This window comes from Synchiropus splendidus, chromosome 3 (assembly GCF_027744825.2).
Source record: "Synchiropus splendidus isolate RoL2022-P1 chromosome 3, RoL_Sspl_1.0, whole genome shotgun sequence".
NCBI lineage: Eukaryota > Metazoa > Chordata > Actinopteri > Syngnathiformes > Callionymidae > Synchiropus > Synchiropus splendidus.
In genome coordinates this window covers 17,096,480-17,117,343 of record NC_071336.1, presented here as the reverse complement: position 1 = coordinate 17,117,343, position 20,864 = coordinate 17,096,480, and the positions used below count along the sequence as shown (strand labels likewise).

The following is a 20,864-nucleotide window of genomic DNA, read 5'->3' as shown; positions in this document are numbered from 1 at the left end:
TTATGCGGCTAGATTTACCGCCGCGACTCTCCTAGATAATCCTCGCTGAGCCCTGAATTTGATCATAAACGTTCACATCAGTCTCCCTCACAGATCCAGTTTCCCCGGACAGAAATTCCAGATCAACGTTCCGAGGCACCAGAGTGAAAGTGCCATCTGGAACCTTAAGAACTTCTCCTCAGCTCGGATCAAATGTCTGTTTCTGTTTCTGTCTTTGACCAAATGTTTGTGTAGCGTCCACTTACAACGCCTGTCAATCAGACGCACGGGGGTCAGAGGTCAGCGAAGTCGGACTCGGCACGTGTGCGTCCGTCTTCCAATCAGCGGCAGGATGTTAGGTGTCAATCATGTGATTCATTTTGACGTGAAATAAATTTCCTCCAGGGTCAGAGTGATGTCACAGCAGCACATGTTGCCATGGTAATTATGTTGTCAACTCTCGCCGCGGGGTCATGTGACGCCTGCAAGACTCGCCTCCAGTCCAGAATCAGGTTTGTTTGTCGGGCGAAGCCAAATCCAAGTTTTGATTAGGGCTCAATACTGCGATCTGAACTCCGGCTGATGTGAAGCGGGTTTGGCTGTTTGATGGGGAACAACACGATTGGGGTCCAACAGTTTGTGGAGAACTGCTGGATGAAATCAGGACTTTTGAGATAAGAAGCTCAACTCGGGAACTATGATGTCAAGTTGAATAAAACTGTATTTTATACTCCTTTATGTGCGTCCAGTTACCATGAAACTGAGTCAGACCTGGAACTAGTTCAAGCTGGAATTCTACCAGAGGAGGAGAAACTCTCACATTCACTACTATGGGCCGGTTACATTGACCTTTGAAAAGGGAGGAAACTGGATTGTCCAAACCCAGAACAACCAACATCAGCTACACTAACACTGGGTCATTGCCCTGAATCACCGTATGAATTTCAAGTTGCACTGCAAAATGCCCAGTATTCTATGCATGTTCAACTCAGCTAGGAATATTATGAGATGAGAACCTGGGAACAGGACGAAGGGTCTCTGTAGAAACGGAGGTTTGGGTCTCTTAACTTTGTTTGCTGCCCCTGCAACCCGACTTCAGGAAAAAGAAATGGAAGACAGGACCAGGTGGGAGCAAAGTCCGCCAGAATTCCGGGCAAAAGTCTGCATGCAGATTCCAGATCGACGAGTCACACTCATCACAATCCAAAACATGGACGTCATTGGGCAACAGATCTCAAGTTTTCCCATCAATCGTGCGACGCCTCAACTTCTCCCTGCTTTCAGCAGTGCCAAAGAGATAGGCTGGACCTGCTTCAGCTCAGTCACTGGTTCATGCAGAGATGCATAACACATCTCTCCCAACCATCATTCTTGCAGACCGAGTCACGGAATTCATGAAAATATGTCTTTGCTTGTGGAGTTGCACCAAAAAAAAATCTTTCCACAAACACTCACTTGTCTTTGCTGATAAAAAAAGGAATAACAAGAAACATGAGGGGAACATCTGGGTTTAAATCTCCAGTTTTACACTTGTGATAAACAACTCAAAAAGAAGCGAGTTCTATCGACACCATCGCTCCGGTACAGAAGTGTGGACTCAGCACTGCCTTTAATCCGGTTTCTGCTTCACCCATCGGTCTACTTACACACACACACACTGGGCTATCAAGGCAAACCCCCGTCACACTTTGGTCCCCACATCTGGACCTGATCTGTGATTGACTTTTGAGGCGGTTAGCCGCTCCGTGGCGGCAGAAAGACGTGCCGATGTTGTTCTTCTCTGAGGAGGTCATGTTTGCTGTTCATCTTTTATCAAGATGACACCAGCCTTACCTCAGAGAACATCATGATGTCCTTACTGGAGCGCTTCAGAGGGCTCGCAGGTCATCAAACACCCAAAAAGTGAGCTTGGTTTTGAAGCTGTTTCACCTTCATATCAAAGAGGTTCCTCAGTCTGGAGTCATATTCCAGTCAGCGGCTTGCTTCATTCTACCTTGGAAACCAGAACTCCCACCATGTCCAGGTGCCTCATTTTAACCTGTTATTCTTGGTCCACTGCCGCCCCCCTTTCCCATGAAGGCAGTGGAACCATTAAATGCAGCATAATGACCTGGCTCTTTATAGAGCCCATTTTATCTTGGCTCCCATTCTGTTCATAGTTGTTTATTTTCTCTAATCACAAATGAAACTGATGAATGTCTTCACTAGTTGAAACAACCGCAGAAATATTTGATTCCGGCGCTGTAAAACGGTCCCAGCACTGTAACTTACGTCTCTGTCACAATGATTATCAAGCAGAACTCGGAGAAAGTCAAACAATTATTGATTTAACTGGTGTTTGACTCATGACAAGACTGATGCGGGGAGCTAGCAGCAACGCTGGACTGGTGACTTTCGATGATAAAGCTGGCTTCAGTTCTTGTTGAACTTGTGAACTTCATGGAACATCTTCATGTCACAAGAGGTTCTAGTAATCAAAACAATACGTGGAGTCCCTCTGTACTCGGCCACTCACATGTCAGTGACCATGTGTAAATACGTGGGGTGTAACGATACGCGGAACTTGTGCTATAATGAGAGACACGCAAGGACACAAGAGAGAGACACAAAAATCGCACTGTTGGCGTGAGGAAGCAGCCGTGTTTTCTACATCGCTGGAATCTATCGTCACATTCAGTGAAGAATCATCATATATCGGTTAAATAGAGTAAAGAGTATGATTGAAGGTTGTAGTAATATTCTTTTCGTAATTTGTTTTTTTTTGAGAATGTTATTTCAAAAACCAATTGAAAGGAAAAGGTGTGTTGTAGTTGTTCATAGTTTGCATTTGTGTTGCTTCTCAATTGAAGGTTTAAAACTGAGAACCATATCGAACCTATATTTTTGTGCACCTCTTTTTATCAGCACACAAGTTGTTTTTATTTGTGTATCATATGATTCAATCTGCCGTCTTCACCTCTCCACTCACACATACTGAAGAGTCAAGTAGAACACAAACATAGTTTTTATTTAAATTCTTTACAGAACACTTTTTCTCAGGAAATGTATATTCAGTATAAAACTCAGATCTCTTCTTTGCTTGATTCAGGCCAAACATGTACAAAAAGTGCTAAAAAATATATATTTTTAAAAGACAAAAACAACCTAGTGATTTGGTTCAGTCCACAGTTTCGTGATCACAGAGATATTTGGTAACTGATTCAGTCCTCATGTTGAAACTGCAAACAATTAGTCACCAATAATCATCGATAGTTCCTGATTTTCGTTTTTGATCCCAAAAATGGGAGTAATTAAGGGCTCTGGTACAGAACTTTAAGAACATTAAAAAGTTGCAAAACTCTTTCCATCCACCAAAGATTTGGCAGCGACTTCAGAAATGTTCCTCCACTTGTGACACCACCAGTTCTGCGCACAGTTCCAACTGTCTGAACCTACTTCTCCAGTTATTGAAAAGATTTCCTGAAGTGCACGGGCAGATTTCCCAGTGGAGTTATTGAGTGATTCTTGAATCCGTCCTGGAATGTGACTCACAGGGTCCATGTGTCCAAACGGAACAACATACATTTCCTCCAACAGGCATCCACGGACCGAATATCCCATGAATGTTTTCAAACTGGCACAGAAACACCCGAGTGTCTGAGTGGAGTGTCCAGGAGGTTTCTGTGTGGCTCCACTGGATCTTGAAGAAGAGGTGGAGTGATTCAACAACTTCTGAGGACAGTCCAAGCAAATTCCTTCTAGCACCGTTTCAAGGTCTCCTGTTTGACCATCTGATGATCCAAAGAGCCGATAGTACTGTTTTGAATTCCAAATTCCTTAAGCATCAGAAGATTCCAGAGAATGTCTGAGCTCAGATCAACCCTTGTTGACACATTTGGATCCAAACAAAGCCCATTTCACACCAAGTGTGTCCAGGAGTTGGTCGCAGATTCAGTTTCCTGAGCAACTGTTGGCTGGCCAATAGGCCGAGACTTCAGCAGCTGACAACCCTTATTGGCTGAAAGAACAATGACACAGACCTCCCCTGAGTTTGTGCTGCTTAAGTGAGTCATACTTTCTGTCAGTGGAGTTTCTTTTGTCCACAGGCTTTCAGACTGGTGACAAAAGAACAGAGCTGCTGTCCATTAAGAGACATATAATTGGTCAGTAGACCATGGTGGGCGAAACCTTGTGTATCCTCAGTGTCTGGATGGAGGAGAGGATTTTCTTCTGGTGCCCAGCAAGGGTCACACCCACTCTGAGAAGATCTCTGCGGATAAACAGCAGATATCATCTGTTATTTAGAGCCACACACACACTCACACCCTCCCCACCCACACGTTTGTTTTTCTATCCTTGTGGGGACATAGTGAGGTTTCTCATAGCCATAATGCTTTCCTCAGTCTCTCACCCTAAACCTAACCATCCAAAAAAATGGCTAACCTTAACCAGGACTCTGAACCAACCAGCCAAATGTCCTCCCAATGTCATACGGTTTGTCAAGAATTGGTCTCTACAAAGTATGATAAACAAAGCGCGCACACACACACACACAGAATACGTAATGGATGTGGTCTTACTCTGTGTCCAGCTGAGAGACAAGATCCAGGCTTGTGAATCCGGCCTGCAGGAAGCTTTGCTCATAGCGCTCCATCTTGATGGCCCGGAGCCACTCCGAGACAGAACCGCAGGCGGACAGGGGAGGCGGGATCCGCTGGTCCAGCAGCGGCTGGGACGGACTGTGAGACCGAGAGAAATGTTGAAGTATTCTGCACCTGCTCTGATAAACACTCGTGTCTGCATCTATATAAACAACTGTCAATCACACAGCTGGCAGGGCGGTTGGCCCCGCCCCGTTTGTGTGCTCCTCTTTTCTTCACCATGGACCTTCGACCCCCTGACCCCCAGCAGCTGCTGTATAAATTACATTCCACCTCTGTCAATCAAATTCCGAGAGGGAAGGAAGTTTGGGAACACGTTTCCAACTGAGGCTGGGATCACTCCCAGCAGGGCTCTGTCTACATCCTTATGGCTGGAATTAAAAAGTTTAGTGAGCAGGACCTGTTTGTACTCTGAGGAGCCACATGACAAAGCTGTCTGGATTGTCTTCATGAATCCCCCTCCCCTCTGCAGAAATTCCAGCCCACCTCTGGAATGGACAAATCCCACCGAAGGATGACTAACAAGACACCTGACACCCATCTGTCACTTATTAAGGGGATCTTCCTGACCCACAATCAGTGGAGCACTTTTATTTGGACACACACACACACATATGTGCCCACACGCATGCGTCACGTCACTTATTGAAGTCAGCTCACCTGGGTCCCTCTGGATGGGTCACCTTCAGCGAAGCAGGATTTCGGATCAGCCGGTCGAGCGCGGCCACCACGTCGCAGAACCTCGGGCGGTTGGCTCGCTCCTTCTGCCAGCAGTCCAGCATGAGGCCGTGCAGGGAGGCGGGACACTCTGGGGGCGGCGGCAGCCGGTAGTCTTGTTCGATGGCGTTAATAACCTGAATAGCAGAGAGAGGCCAGATTAAGCCCAGAGTCGAGGGACTGTACTGTAGCAGAACAAAGGAGGTGCTTACATCCTGGTTACTCATGTCCCAGTATGGTCGTTCCCCGTATGACATCACTTCCCACATGACGATCCCGTAACTCCAAGCATCACTCGCTGACGTAAATTTCCTGCAAAGAGTAATGGTTCTGTTCATGCCAACAATCAGATCTGGCTTTACACAAAAAATGTGTGAGTCGAAATTGGAGAGTGAAAATGAGACGGAGCCAGAAGGTCTGAGTGGAGTGAAGCTCACCTGTAGGCGATGGCTTCAGGAGCCGTCCAGCGTATGGGAATCTTCCCTCCCTGAGTGACACACACAAAAGCCTGAGTACATGAGAGACTGACAAAAACTGATATCATCACATCAGCTCTTCTTTGTTCGACTCACCAGGGAGCTGGTGTACGTCGGGTCTGAAGAGTTTTCGGTCAAGAACCGGCTGAGACCAAAATCAGAGACCTGAACAAAAGAAGGAAATTGTCAGATCAGTAGGCATGGAGAGCAACCTGCGAGCCAGCGGCCTGGTCATACCTTGCAGACCAGATTGGAGTTGACCAGGATGTTACGAGCGGCGAGGTCTCGGTGGACAAAGCTCATGTCCGACAGATATTTCATCCCTGCTGCGATCCCTCGCAACATTCCCACCAGCTGGATAGTGGTGAACTGACCGTCATTCACCTGATGGATGGACAGATGTAGTTAACTAAACACAGCTGACAGTGTTTTTTTGACAAATACAGGCTGGGAAGGATCGGAGAGAAAAGCTTAGAGCTTCTATACTTCAGGTGTTAGCGTCAACATCTTTGTGTGGAAGACTCTCTCACCCTCAGGAAACTGTCTAGAGCTCCATTCTCCATAAACTCTGTGAGGATCATGACGGGACAGGAAGTGGTGATGACGCCCTCCAGGTGGATGATGTTGGGGTGCTGAAACTGGCCCATGATGGACGCCTCCGACAAGAAGTCCCGCCTCTGCTTCTCGGTGTAGCCGCCCTTCAGTGTCTTGATGGCCACATAGTTTTCCTTCCGGCCAGGGACTCGCAGGCGACCACGGCACACTTCCCCGAATTCACCTGGCCACAAGAAAAGATTTGTTTTAAGACACACAATATGAAAGAACACAACACATGTGGGAGAAAACAAACAAGGTAAAAATGTTGAATCTCTCAGGTTTCCAGAACGCTACCCATTAAAAGTCCAACATCTAAGTTCAAACTTCATAATCTAATTGAAGGACTGAACATGTTTCAAAGATTGAAGAATTGGAACATGAAGTGCCTGTCAAGGCAAGAACACTCACCAGCACATTTGACTATGTTACATACGGTGAAGTATTGACGCTGAGGAAATTGGCTACAGGCTAGCTTGACTCAGAGAGGCCCTTGAGCTGAGGTTCAAACATGACTCTAATACAAAGGTAGTACAGTTTTCTAAAACTAGAAAAGCCCGAGCACAGAATCCTGAGGGACTCCACTCTTAGAAACAGCATTGTTTCTGAGGTGTAATGTTCCTTTAAGGCTCATTAGTACATACCAGGACTTCATACAACACTCACACACAAGTGGATACATGTGTGTGTGTGTGTGTGTGTGTGTGTGTGTGTGTGTGTGTGTGTGTGTGTGTGTGTGTGTGTGTGTGTGTGTGTGTGTGTGTGTGTGTGTCTACTGTAACAGTAGTAGTCTCTGGTGATGACATTAGAAGTAACCAGATAGCAGTTACTACAGAAACAAAGCCGCTGGGTTTTCATGACTGCGTGGACGACAGACACACCTAAACTCCCTCACCTACACACCCACACACACAGGACACGTTAGCGCTAACATGCACGCACAAACACACAAGCACTCACACAGTTGTGTTTACTTTTAATAAGACTGGATTCATGTTGTAGGACAAAAGTGACCTCATGTTTTCTCAGAGAAGACTCCAGAGATGGAAACCTGATAGTTTCCATTTGGTGGACATTTCAAAGTAGGAGGCTTTGACACCAGCGGCAGCTTACAACAGAAAAACCAAGGCTCACTATTAATAGGTCTATAGCAGACCCTAACATGAGACACACACTTCCCAAACCTATCCTTTTTTGTCATATTTCATGTGGAGATATGTGGATTCACTTCATCCACTTAAATTTCAGCTTCTTTAAGCTCCAATTTTTCTTTGTGTTGTGTCTTTGTATTTTTTAAGTAATATTCTTGTAGAGTCCAACACCGATGAAACCTGACAAAGGTGGGACCCTGTTTCTGATGATTACAATATATGACTTTATTTGAGCTCCTGAAAGACGCAGCACAGGTGACACAAACACGAGCTTACCTGCTCCGATCACTTCTTCAATCTTCACAAACGAAGCATCAATCTCCTTGGCGAACTCTCTCACAGCTTCGTTGGGGTCTTCATAGGTGAAGGGGTCAATGTAAACTTTCATTGCTAAAAAAAGGTGGGTGTGCATTAGTGAGCTGAAGCCATGCCACTATCCCCAGCCTCTTCACGTCAGGTGAACTTACTTTGTCCCATCTGGTAGTGGCCAATTTTGTCGCTGATTTGTGACTCCTTACGTCTCCTGCTGTGGGACAAGCAGGCAGACGGTCAGACGACAGACAAACGCAGTTATAGTTACAAAAGTCAGACATTTATTGTCACGCAGAGACAGAGAGGCAGGAGGAAAGGGCTTTTTTCCTTTTCCCAGGAATGTTCTCATCTCATTGTGTCCATTTTCTCTGATAATGGTCATCACCACACACCCGACTGCATGTGTGCGTGTTTGTGTGTGTGCATTTCTCAAGGTCAGCATCTCATTGTTATTAACTTCCTGGCACATGCAACTCCAATTCTTACCGGTAGCAGCAGAGAGCAATAATCACGGCAGCCATCAGCAGCAGGATCGCCAAAGACACCAGAACAGCAGTCAGAACCAGCTGGCCGTGAGCCACCCCTTCAAAATAAAGCGGCAAGCGTAAACATTGTGAGCCAGTCAGTCAAGCAAACCATTAGACATCAGTCTTCCTACCATCCGGAAGTGTGCTGAAGCTGCCTGCAGCGCTGAATGGCCCGTAACCAGCCTGGGAACGGGCCCGAACCTGCACCAGGTACTGCGTAGACCGTCGCAGTCCAGGGATCACCACAGACGAAGTCCTGCTGGACAGGTAGTGCCACTGGCCCGCATCCTCCCCGTCCTGAACACGATGACAATTCACTCAGACCAAGGCAACACACATGAGAGCAGGTTTGGTCATTAAGTCCAAGTTTACCTTGGCATAGTAACGCAGCTGGTAGTCCAGGATGTGGTTCTGGTTCTGTAAAAGAGCAGCGTTCCACTCCAATGTAAAAGTGGACTCTGAGGCAGCCACCCTTCTCAGACCGACAACTGGGAGAGGAACTACAACACAAACATGTATTATTAGTGGACAAGATTCATCAACAACGTAAATCCACATCATGTGACCAGTAGTTGTCTCTTTACCATCTTTCCTCGTAGTGACATTGACCCGATTGGAGGACGGCTCCACCTGGCTGATTTCAGAGACGCCATTGAGAGCTTGGATAGTAAAGCTGTAACTGGAGTGTGGGATGAGACCCCCAACCACAACACGCCGCTGAGTCAGACCCTGCTGGGCTGGCTTGAACAAGACGCCGTCGTCACATGGAGAGCAGGAGCTGGCTAATCCCTGCAGGAGGAGGAAGGAACATGGAGCCACTGAATGTTTTGGTAACAAGGAAGGTTGGATAGCACAGTCGAATTTCCCACTGAGGCTATTTTCGGGAGGGGTCCTCTACATTCTGACATGGTGAAATAATAAGACGATGGTGGAGTGAATATTACTTGCACAAGCAACATGACGACAAAGACAAGATTGGAAAATGAAGAAGACACTTGGATATACTTTTATAAAAGAAAAATGTCAGGCAGGAAAAAGGTTGAATCAAAAATATTATAATAGAATGCTAAAAATGCTCAAAGTAATAAAATAAGTTGAGTTTAAAAAATAAAATAAGAGAAAAATATGTTCAATTTGATTGATGTTTTGAAGTATTCCATGAAAACATTTGCATTGAGTCTCACTTAAACACTGAATTATATACGAGCCAGGAGCCACGGTACACAACGTTTGAATGAGTAATGAAGTAACTGGTCCAGGTCTGACAGAACCAGTTTTAGTGACACATAGTTTTCTTCATCGCATACCTAACACAATGCCTGTTCCAGACCGCTTGTCCTGGTCTGGACTCTCCTGGTGTGAGTGGACTAGTTACCTTGGCAGTGGGCCTGCAGATGGAGCAGATAATGCGATATGTGAGGTCGGGACGTCCTCCTCGGTCCAGCGGCTCACTCCACTCCAAGGTGACAGTGGTGTCATTGATTTGACTGACAATTGAGCGGGGTGCAGAGGGGGGGCCTGCAGGGATCAGAGGTCAAGGGTCAAACACGGCCAAGTGACATCAGAGGTTAAGAACTTAGTCTCCAAATAAATGCAGTCACAGGCTGACGTTCGAGTGTAATGCGTCTGGCACGTTCCTGCTCACGTCGTCTTTGAAGTAAGGTTTTGTTGGTTTTACCTTAAATTCACCCTCCCACTTTAAGTCGGCTAAGTTTTGAAAACAAAAGGGGGCAGATTTGAGAAACTGAAGTTTGGAATCTTTCTTCCTCTGGAGCTGACTGACAGATGAACCGGCAGATAACGACCCTCCACTTCCCCTGTCAGAAACCCAAAACCCCAGTGTGTGTGTGTGTGTTTGTGAGCCGATTCTTATCTTACCTGTGTGACCCTTAATTATCCCTGCCAACCCACACAGGGAGGTAATGGGCCCATTAATTTCCGTCTTATTACGCTGGTCCGACAGGAATGACCAAGCAGGATTTTATTCCCCAAACTTCCCAAAATAATTACAGATTTGAATTCTTTCTTGCACCAGATTTACTTGAGACAAACTCCGATATCTGACTCTCCATTTTTCAAAGTCTTTCAAGAAAACAGGCCAAGTTAAACAGTCTTACGAGTGCAAGCGGCATGTGGCGGGTCTGAGTCGGCTCGGTAGTAACCAGGGAGACACAAGCAGTAGGCGGAGCCGGGGATCCGGGTGTTGCTGTTGGCCGGACACACTCGGCAACCACTTGGTCCAGATTCCGACTTAAAACGGCCCGATGTGCAAGCTGAGGGGAACAGAAGGTGAGAATCAACATCTGCCGACTAATAAACAACCTCCGATTAACAGATTGGTCACTTTTATCCGTGGAAGTCATTGGACCGGATGATTACAGAATCTGCTCGATTAACTGATGGACTCAGCATGAAAAGTAACATTCTACTGCTTACAATCTGATGAAAACTGCAGTGTGAAAAGCAGCCGAACCAGACATGTGGGAATACCTGCCTGCAGGTGCTGGTGAAATATGAAACTGTCGGCCCCTGACAGACCTTTGACCCACCTTGGCCTGGACCCTAATGAGCCAGAGTCAGACCAAAGTCTAAAAAAACAGCTACAATAATTCAACTACTAAATCCATGAACCTCAAATTGCACAAAACAACAGCAAGAATGTTTTTTAAAAACCACTGTCAACAACATTTTTCTGTTTGATTCAAACTTGAAGCTGTTGTGCGATCTGCTGACAGTTCATGAAGGATCGCCTCTCTCCGTGAAAAATTGAGGACGAGGCTTGAACATGATGAATCATGACAACTCTGTCTGTCAACATGACAAACGAGAGCGCTGGTGGTCGCTGACAGCGGACGTTGAGAGATGCGTCCGCACGTTGACGGTATGAGCAGCAGCCTGACACTTCCACAGCAGGAATCATTCCTGTTTCTGGAGCGTCAGGCCCAGTGTGGATGAGGGCGGAGCATCACACACAATGAGGGGCAGGAAATGACCTTGGCTACAGCGGGATGTGGAAAGTGCTGCCATGATGTCATCACTGCTATCCCCCGCCACGCCGCACTCACACACACACACACACACACACAGGCGCGCATTCCAGCAGTTTAAGCAGCAGAAGTTAACCTTTGAACTTTTCACTCAGCCAGGCTGTTAGACTAAGCCCTCTCCCCTGGCTGTGTGTCAGTAGAGACCCCCGGCCGCTGTCGCCTGTGCAGAGCTTCCTGGTAGCAGTCGCCTGAACTCTGACCTCGCAGAGAATAACAGGAACAACCAAACTGTCAACCTACTTTTATCCACAACAATCTAGCAGCAGCAGCAGCAATCTCACATCTGTGGAGAAAGTTGAACTCCTTTTCAATTGACGGCTGTTTCACATTTATAAAGCAGAAGCACTCGACGAAGTTAAAAGTCCCTCCCGAGATTCTTGTTAGAGACAACGGCCGGGGGAACATGTTGAACCTCGTCTTGTCGTGATGCTGTCTCTGTCTGTCAACACGCGTCTCTAATCGGCTTCATATTGTCTCTGTTTACACTCACAGCACAAAGAATGTGCAGCGCAGATAGAAGAGACACACACTTCAGAAACTGAAGACACTTTTACTGCAGAAGGGGAAGAAAAAAAACGACAACTTTGAGTCAGAAAAGTAAATCCCAGCGGGCCGGGCCGGGTCGGGTCGGATCTCGGCGAGTCACAACAGGTCTGAAGTGTCAGTTTGTTTTATCAGCTGTAACGAAGCAGCAGAGGTGACGGCACCAGCCGCTGATTAGTTTATTATTTCTCGGTGACTTTTCTATTATGATGATGCATTTGAACAGAAGCCAGTGCGCTTTGAAGAGGTTTTGATGAATCGGGGGGAGCTTGTTTACACCAGGAGACGTGTCATGACCCAAACCACTGCAGCCCACTTCGGACTGAAAGCATGTTTTAAAAAAAACAAATTGCGAATGTGCGTGTGATTAAGAACATGGCTGTATGAAATATGGTGATGAGATTTCATCCCCATGTGGGAGTATATGAGGGTTCATAAGTCCTCTGCCGAGAATGGTTCAACCAGCGAGCAGCTTTTGAGTCATGATGATCATAACCACCTGTGTGTGTGTTCTCCTTCACAAGCTGACTGATAACACTCAACTCTTACCTCGACAACGCACATCAGATGTGCCAGTTTCATATCCCGGGCGACAAGCACAGCTGGAAGTTGGTTGCCCGACCCACTGCCCATCCTCTCCGCAGAGCATGCTGGGAGGCTGTGAGAGCTCTCCTGGAGGTGTGATGGCGTTCTCCACACACACACCCTGAGCCTAAAACAAACACAGAAGATTTTTGAAATAATCCCATACAATACAACAAGCTGCGTTGCAGCCACGTGAAAGTACCTGCTCCACCAGTGAGTGCGGGATAGTCTCAGGGAAGGAGGCGAAGGCGCGGCGGATGGAAGGGCACTTCCTGTAAAAGACTCTGACGGACAGCAGTGCCATACAGGCACTCTGGCTTTGGAATGCCAAATGGAATCCTGCCTTCTGCATGGGCTCCAGTCGCAGTAGTTTAACATTGAAGCGGCGCTCCCGGCCTTTAAAAAGAAGGTGGTCCGCAGCTACCGTAGCCACCTTGACGTACGGGTTCTCCATCCAGGCTGGGTGTGTGGCCGTGGCTTCGTCACTGTCGGCCTGATACTGGTAAAGGTTGAAGGTTTCCTTGCAGTGTGCTTTGAGGGAGCACTCTACCATGGTGAACCTGAAGGAGGGGTGCCATTACAGTCAAATTAGTTATCACGTGACTTAGGATTAACAGATGTGGAAATGAAATAAACGTACCGGATTTCTACGTAAATAGTGGTTGCTTCTCCGCGAGGAATCCAGCGAGTTCGTAACCAGTAAGAGTCAGGATCACCAAGCGTGCAGATCTCATGGATCCGAACACTATTGCCCTCGTCATCCAGACCGCTAACTTCTTCCCACTGTAGACAGGCATGTTGGTTAGCAAGAGGCTAGCACAGAGTGCATACGCGTGTGTCCATACCTGGCGGTTATCAGGCGGATAGTTAGTCCAGAGAAGGTCAGAGGTTGCCAGTTTGGTGTTCATCAGCACTTCTGGAAACACATACAGGAGAAGACAGGTGAGTCTGGCTTCCCAACGGGTGAGTCAGGTGGACCAAGGTTTGAGTCAGCAGTCAGGTGCGGAGACAGGTGAGTGAGACTGAAGGAGAGGATTAGACAGGCCAAGGGAGAGCCATGTGAGACAGACAGGTCAGAGAGAAGTGAGTCAAAGGACAGACAGGTTCCGTGATCGGTATCAAGTTCACATCATTCAGCTGCATATTCATCATGGCTGACCGCTGATACGACTGACAGGTTCACGGGCATTCACTGGGAATTTGCAGACTTGTCTTTTGAAGAAGTCATACGACACACACACACACACGCACGCACGCACACACACAATTATAGAGTGCCATTCCTCAGCTGCTACCAAGCGGAATGATGAAATGGTCGGCTTTCTCTTTTTCTTCAGCTGTAATTACACACACATTCAAACACACATGCATGTTCACGCACACACAGACACACACACACCTTCTGGACTCTAACCCTCCTTGTCGGTTAATTAAAATAAGAAGTGATTTGAGGAATAGGACGTGAAGGGCACCGGGCTGAGTCTGTGTGTGTATCCAGGTCAGTGTGTTTTTCACACTTCACATGTTTAATCCCTTTAAGGAGTCTCTGGCTTCACGCACTTGGCTCTGAGTGGCTCCATTTTACAGACAAGCTGTCAATGAGAGTCAGAGCAGGCAACGCTGACATCTCTGCCACATCACGTGAACCAAAACAGTACATGAATGAAACGCTGCTCCGCCAGGTTCTGACAGTACTTCATCTTACACACTCATACAAGAAACAGATGTGGCTGGGAGAGGTTTTAGGAACATTTCCACACAAGAGTTATGGTCAGAGCACTTTAAGGCGAACGCCAAAGTGTCTTTAGCGTGCACATCCTCATTTATCATCCGTGTGTTTGTGTACTTCTGTGCAGACTGTGGAATGTGTCAATTTGTATTTAAGAGAGTGTAAATATATGCACAACTGACCAAGTGTGTACCGACGCCCGGGGGAGGAACTGATTCTACCAAGACTCAGATTCAGACAAATTCTAGCGCTAAGAATGCGTCACAATTGCAGTAGTTCCTGCCTTTAGATGAAAATAATTATCTCAACAATCACCAGTTCCACATTGCACTGTAGCAGTTAAACAATTAGGGCTCCAGTTTCAATGATGCTTGAAATTCTGAGATCTAAAATTGCTAGAAAATATCTAAATTGATCAGTAAAATATTTTTATTTCTGCACTACACTTTCAAAATAGCATGAAAGTTTTTTACGCAGCATTTTCCACTGAGCTCGCTGTTAGCATTGGTTTGGCAGCCTCACATAGGCCTAGCTTACAAGGCCTAGCGGGACAAGTCATAGATCCCTAGACAGCGAACAAGACCATCTGAGATTGGTTTGCAAGTTAGTTCGTCCAGCCAGCATTGCTATGGCAACCAGTGAGAGAAACTATTTGCAGTCAAGACGAAATACTGCTGCCAAAAAACGAGAATGTGTCCCAGTTAGAAGTGATGTCAGTCAAGTTCAACCGAAATACTCCGCACTGACTGACTGCAGACTCATACACGCAGGCACATGCAAGCAAGCAAGCGCACACACACAGGCCAAGTGTCTTGTATAAACATCCCGCTGATGTTGTCATGGTGATTTCCGTGTTCTCATTATACGCTCTTATCTGTGTGTGCATGTGTGTGTGGTCCTGTGCAGGCCCTTGCTTTTTAATAAACTTTCTTTCACGTTATTTTCTTGTTGAATATACTCCAAACACTTCGGACTCATACTTGAGCTGCTCCTCCAGGGTTGTGTTTTCTTTGAAACAAAACATCGTGAGTCAGGAAAGCCCAGCAAAAATGAGATTGGAGTGAAATTAAAGTTTTAATTAAACCTACGTGGAACAATAAAGACAAACTAAACTCTGAAAACTGGACTCGCCAGTGTGTGTCAGAGAGTCGCCTCAGGCCAAATGGTGTTAAAGCTGAAATGACAAGGGCTTCGTTTCATCACTCAGGTATGAAACAGTCACACTGTTTAATTCAGCAGCCCACTGGCCTGATCGCAACACGCGCGTCTCACTTGAGATCCGACAGGTTTGACAGGAGAATGACGAGCGAGGCATCTCCCCAGCAGCTTGTGCAACAAATTGTCACATTTATTGAAGTCTATCACGCGTATGCCAATTACATCCTTTTGACTTGTGACACAGAGCAGGAGTAAAGACAGAAAACATTTAATTAAAATGTATTTGGAGTTTTTGTGTCATTCGCAAGAGTCTTGTCAGCGGTATTTATTGCCGCGAGAATCAAACAAGAATCTGTGGCTGCCATTGAGGTTCCAGATTAGCTGAAAAAAAATCAATACACCGCTAAAAACAAATGAGGCTAGAGTGAGCTAAAGGAACTGCTCTGTCACAGATGAGCCATTGCATGCAAACAAGCACACACTACGTGGTGAGGAGGTCCTGGAAAAGGTCACTTGAGCAGAGTTCAAAGACCACCATATATAAACCAATCTACTAGTAGAAGTTCTACTAGCAACTCCAGAGTCCAGATGACGACGCGCCGGTGTTCCTTCAAAAGTATATAAAACTCATTTATCTTCAAAAACAAACAGCAAGTCGTTCACTGAGACGTCTTCATGTTGCGACTAATTTTAGTACGGCTTGAAAATAGCTCTGCCTGGTAACTAGCGACTTGTTTAAAGCGGTAACTACCAAGAATACGTTCTGGAACTTAAAGCGGAGCGTATGTGATCAATATTTTTTGTTCTGTGTATGATCAATTGTTAACACGCATGACAACTCTGACATTTTTTGGTTGCAAAGATGGAAAACTGCCTCATGTTGGATCTTCAGCCAGACATCTGCTCCAGTTTAGGTCTAAATCTTCCCCAAAAGTCGACTTTATTCTCTCAGCTCTTCCAGGATTAATTGAGTGGATGCAAAATGTAGAAGTGTGTGGTTTTCATGATTCATCCCCGACTTGGTCGGGTGTAGCTTTAGAATAATAACCACACGTTTGCAATTAACTTCAGTGACAGTGTTGGTCATGAGATGGCAGAGGATGCTGTCTTTGACAACAACAAACATTCCAGCAACCTTGGCGTGGTAGATTTCTTGTTGCGTGATTTCCACTATTCTAGCTTATAAACAAATACAGGGACTGGCCGAGGCAGTGTTCCTCTCTGTCTGCTTTTAAAGTATTGATGTGCAGTTCAGACGTTTGTTGTTTGGTTCGGGCGCTTGAGTTTCAGTTTGAGGTTTCAGTCGTGGTTTTAAGGTAAACATGAGTAAATTGAATTTCATCTGTTGGATTCAGGAAAGAGAATAAATGGCTGGAACGGGTTCGTGTTTATGTTCGAAGGAAATAAAGAACTTTTTTTTAAACCAAACAATGAGCATAAGCTGAATACGTTGTGTCTCAGCCTATCGCTGTAGAACGCAGTCGTAGCTGTTGCTGGCCAGTTGGAACATGTTTAGCATAGAAACAACTCCACAACGGTCGCTGTCATCTGACAACTGGCCAGAGGTGCGTGTACTGTTTGATAGAAGCATACAGTTGTTGTCATTGTTATAATAGTTCCTTAGGGTCTGCTGTGGGGTCTGACTGCCTACTTCTTTCATGTATTTATATCATCTCTCTCATGGCCAATTATATCACACAATGTTGCTGTTTGGTTTAGATCAATCTTAATGTGACAGAGCTGTGGAAGTAATGAGCAGGTGAGTTAATATGGGATAGAAAAGTCTGTAAGCTCTTTCAGACGTTGAAGAGTTTTAACACCAAAAATATATAAATAAAGTGCATTCAGTCTTTAGAGGCAGAGTTTCATGACGAACACACAGACATGCCTACATCCTGTTGTCATCGCCGGGTGTACTGCTTCTCCCTCTACTTTGCAAGATTGGTATGTTAACAGCATGTTTGACACGAATGCGTTGGCAGTTTGGCAGGTAGCCTTCCATTGTCACCTGAGCAACTGGATAACACGCAAAAGATTGATGTTTATTTTACGCAAGCCTCCCTCATAACCACTGAAATTCAAGAGCATTTTTTAAACCATATTTCATATGTCTTCACTTAAGTGCTGCTGCTCTTCTTCAGTCGTGAGATTGGACAAAAAAAAATCTAAGTGGCCACCGAAGCAAGAACCGTATCATGGTGGCTGAGAGACCACATCACAGCTTTGAAAAGAGCCCAGACTGCAGTTCTTCAGAAAAGCAAATGCACTTGAGTTTGGAAAATAGATCAAACTTATCTCAATAATTGTTTGACTTTGTCCAAGTTGCTGCGAAGCTCAAGAAGGGGCTAAAGAAAAACTCCAGATGTTGATAAGCTGCTGTCAGGACAAAGCAATGTTTCCCAGACAAGAGTCCAGGATGTGCTGGTGTTGTGACGGTCATCTACCCGCAGACTTTGGGCTAAGAGAAACTTTTGTTATTTTATTTTAGAGGTGATAAACTGACGTGTATTATCATTTTTGAGAGACATCATCTTGACGCAATTTTTACCCTTTGACTTAAAACGGCCGTCAACATTTTGTGTTTTCTATAAATGTTTTTATTTAGATGTTTATATTTAGCAGATACATGCAGTTGATTTACCAACTGCTTTGGTGGTTGATAAGTCCTCAGGGGACACTTCAATGTCAGAACAATACTTGGCTTTGACGAGTTTTTATTGATTCAGTTAATATTTTTTTCAATCAAATCCTTTCAAGAAAAGTCGTCATATGACTTGACTACAGTCGTGAAGATGCGGGACACACGTACCTTCGTCGCCCCGACTGAAGCTCCACAGCAGCGGGTGAAGGAGCAGCAGGAGCCCGCAGGAGGAGGCCCGCAGCACCCTCCGCACCTCCATCCCCACGGGACGTCCGAACCTGAGGGAGAATCCACCTGGAGTCCGGGTCCGAGTCAGGACTGTCTGGTCTGTGGTGTCACTTGGAGTCGCCGCATACACCACATCGGACTTTTCAACTCAGAAAATGTTTAAATTCCAGTTTCTGAGTTCCTGTAAAACTTGCGGCGAGAAGAGAACTATCTCTCGGAATCCGGTGCTTCTTCCTTTACGCTTCACTCCTCACGCCGCACATCACTTGTCTTCTTTTGTGTCTTTCCTCGGCTGAAGAGGTGAGAATGTGCTGCGTCGGAAGCCGGGAGAAAGGCATGGACGGCGGCCAAGCGAGTCGGAGACGGCCAGGCGCGTGCAGCCGGAGGGTTGCCCCAAAACGCCGGTCCGATAAATGAGCAACCGACGTTACAATACACACTCTCTGAGGACCTATACAGACAGGCGTCCAATGCTGAGCGCTGGTTGTTCCAGTCGTAGTTTCGGTGTGAGTCCCTGTCCAGACGTCCAGAAACCAGCCGAGGAAAAGTTTCAGACAAAAGCAGACGCAAGTTTTGCCTCTGAAACTCAGGACGAAACCCCGCCCACAACACGCGCGAGTCCTTCCCTACCCCCCTGTGATTGGAGGTGCTGCCTGTCAGTCAGGAATAAAGGCGCGGCTTCTTCGTGACGGACTGATACGAGGGAATTACGAGACTGTCAATATTGAATATCTGCTCTACCTGAGCTGACCCCAACGTTCACCTGACCTTTTGTAAACTCAGTCAACACAGACAACAGATTGACGATATTGTATGAATGTTGTTATTTAACCATTCAAACTAGCCACTGAAGACCAAAAATAATCATCTACACAGAAGAGGAATTCAACAGACATCCAGATTTAGGAGAAAAATGAAGGAGATTATTTGTCATGTTTGATAAGATCAAAGACTGCTGAAGTGACCGAAGGTTTCAAATCTGAAACGTTGCTGACATAAGAGAAAGGGACAGCATTCTGATTGGAGGCATGTGAGCTCTGTTATTATCATGGATCAAGCAAGAGAGTAGGAATAAAGTAAAATGCAACCTAATACACAGCATGACTATACAAGACCTGGTGGAATGTATTGTATCGGAAGAGAAAGTATTGATAATACTAAAGTAGTGGCTGGTGATTTGTATGGAAGGGGGAAAATGGAGGACTTAAATAAAAAAAATAAAATAAAAAGCTGGAAAGTTTCTGTTGTAGTCTACAGAGTCAATTTGAACAAACCTCTGATGAAGAGAAGCAGAGAAGAGGAGGGAACATCCTCCAGCCATGTGTTTGAACGACACTGAGGCAGACATGATCATTGGAGTTAAATTGTAGAATTCAGTCCAATCTTTAAAACTTCATAAGAACCTCACTCATCGCAGTTGAAGATATATTTTACAAGCCCAGCTGAAGTCTTTCAACCAGCTGCTGATGAACGTTGTAGAAACTTCAGGGTGTACTGCCTTGACACACTCCTCTGCACTTCATTGTTCACTGTTTTACACTGTCTGATTGTAAATAATAATAATAATAAAAACATCATTAATTATAATAAATGCAACATCATCCCTCAACGGTTGAAGTTTTATCCTATCCATCCTATCAGACAATCGTTCCACATTATAAGATACGAGCGATAAGCAAAGTCGTCACTACATTACGTCATTATTTATCTCAAATTACCACACAATACCGTAGCGTGCTCCTAATTATTGACACTGATAGCGCTGTTGCCATTTAATATTTAACTATATCCTGTGGTTTTAATTTAATTGGTTTCCCTTGGTTTAATAAACAGCACTCCAGTCACCTTATCTAAGAGCATCACCACCTTGGCCTACAAACTGCGTGCTTCTGTTTCATGTAATACTCGCCCCACATTACAGTAGCTTTCACTTTATATAACAAAATGGCTGTCCTTATATTATGAGTAGTGTAAGAATGATAAATTATCATTCACTCAGAGGGAATAACTTTATAAATGTATGGACTTGGGAAATAAAACAATGTGCATTGATAAAAAAATACAGTAGGAAACAGCCCTAATACCCTGCTGTTACCGGACTGGTTACTCAAGCATATCTGACGCAGTATATCTCAGTAGTGTAAATATACATCCCAGGTGAGACAGATCTCAAATATGCATGTCTATTTGACTCCACCTCGCCGTGACCACCACACAGTTCATTTCCTCAGCGAGACTCAACTTGCCATAAACGTACTCATCCCGTCTGAAAGGTGGACAAATTACAGCCTCGGCGGTGACAGAGCGTCGGCTTTCCTCTAATTAGGCTCCTCTGTGTGGTGATTATTGATTATTGAGTTTCGTTGCGACTCCTGCTCTGTTTTCAGCAGAAACTCTGACTCAGACCGAGCCGCTGTCTTTATTCTCAATCATTGATGTGTGAGTTTGATTCCAGTGAAGCGGGATTCACTTTCACACCTGAAGCTGCATGATCTCACATGTGTGTCGCCTCATTATGACATAAAAGCCCAGTGTCA

The 20,864-nt window shown here is 45.5% G+C and overlaps 1 protein-coding gene across 1 annotated transcript; it reads right to left on the bottom strand.

Moving 5' to 3' along the window:
• Nucleotides 1-3,009: 3,009 nt before the first annotated feature.
• LOC128755581 (ephrin type-B receptor 4b-like) lies at nucleotides 3,010-18,856 on the bottom strand. Its single transcript, XM_053859320.1, has 21 exons — nucleotides 18,268-18,856; nucleotides 13,417-13,487; nucleotides 13,212-13,354; nucleotides 12,774-13,131; nucleotides 12,536-12,698; nucleotides 10,514-10,669; nucleotides 9,772-9,914; nucleotides 8,981-9,185; nucleotides 8,769-8,896; nucleotides 8,528-8,693; nucleotides 8,356-8,452; nucleotides 8,025-8,083; nucleotides 7,834-7,947; nucleotides 6,343-6,590; nucleotides 6,050-6,196; nucleotides 5,909-5,977; nucleotides 5,774-5,823; nucleotides 5,549-5,648; nucleotides 5,280-5,473; nucleotides 4,539-4,697; nucleotides 3,010-4,228 (listed from the first exon to the last, which is right to left on the bottom strand). The coding sequence occupies exons 1-21, from the start codon at nucleotides 18,356-18,358 to the stop codon at nucleotides 4,123-4,125; spliced, it is 2,967 nt and encodes a 988-aa protein (XP_053715295.1). The 5' UTR covers nucleotides 18,359-18,856; the 3' UTR covers nucleotides 3,010-4,122.
• Between the last annotated feature and the right edge of the window lie 2,008 nt (nucleotides 18,857-20,864).

Bases quoted from the DNA above. Each gene is read 5' to 3' on its own strand.
- LOC128755581 (XM_053859320.1), bottom strand. From the start codon at position 18,358: ATGGAGGTGCGGAGGGTGCTGCGGGCCTCCTCCTGCGGGCTCCTGCTG. The intron at 13,355-13,416 runs GTATGGACACAC...GCCTGTCTACAG, and splicing joins ATCCGCCTGATAACCGCCAG to TGGGAAGAAGTTAGCGGTCT. The intron at 5,649-5,773 runs GTGAGCTTCACT...TACTCTTTGCAG, and splicing joins CCTGAAGCCATCGCCTACAG to GAAATTTACGTCAGCGAGTG.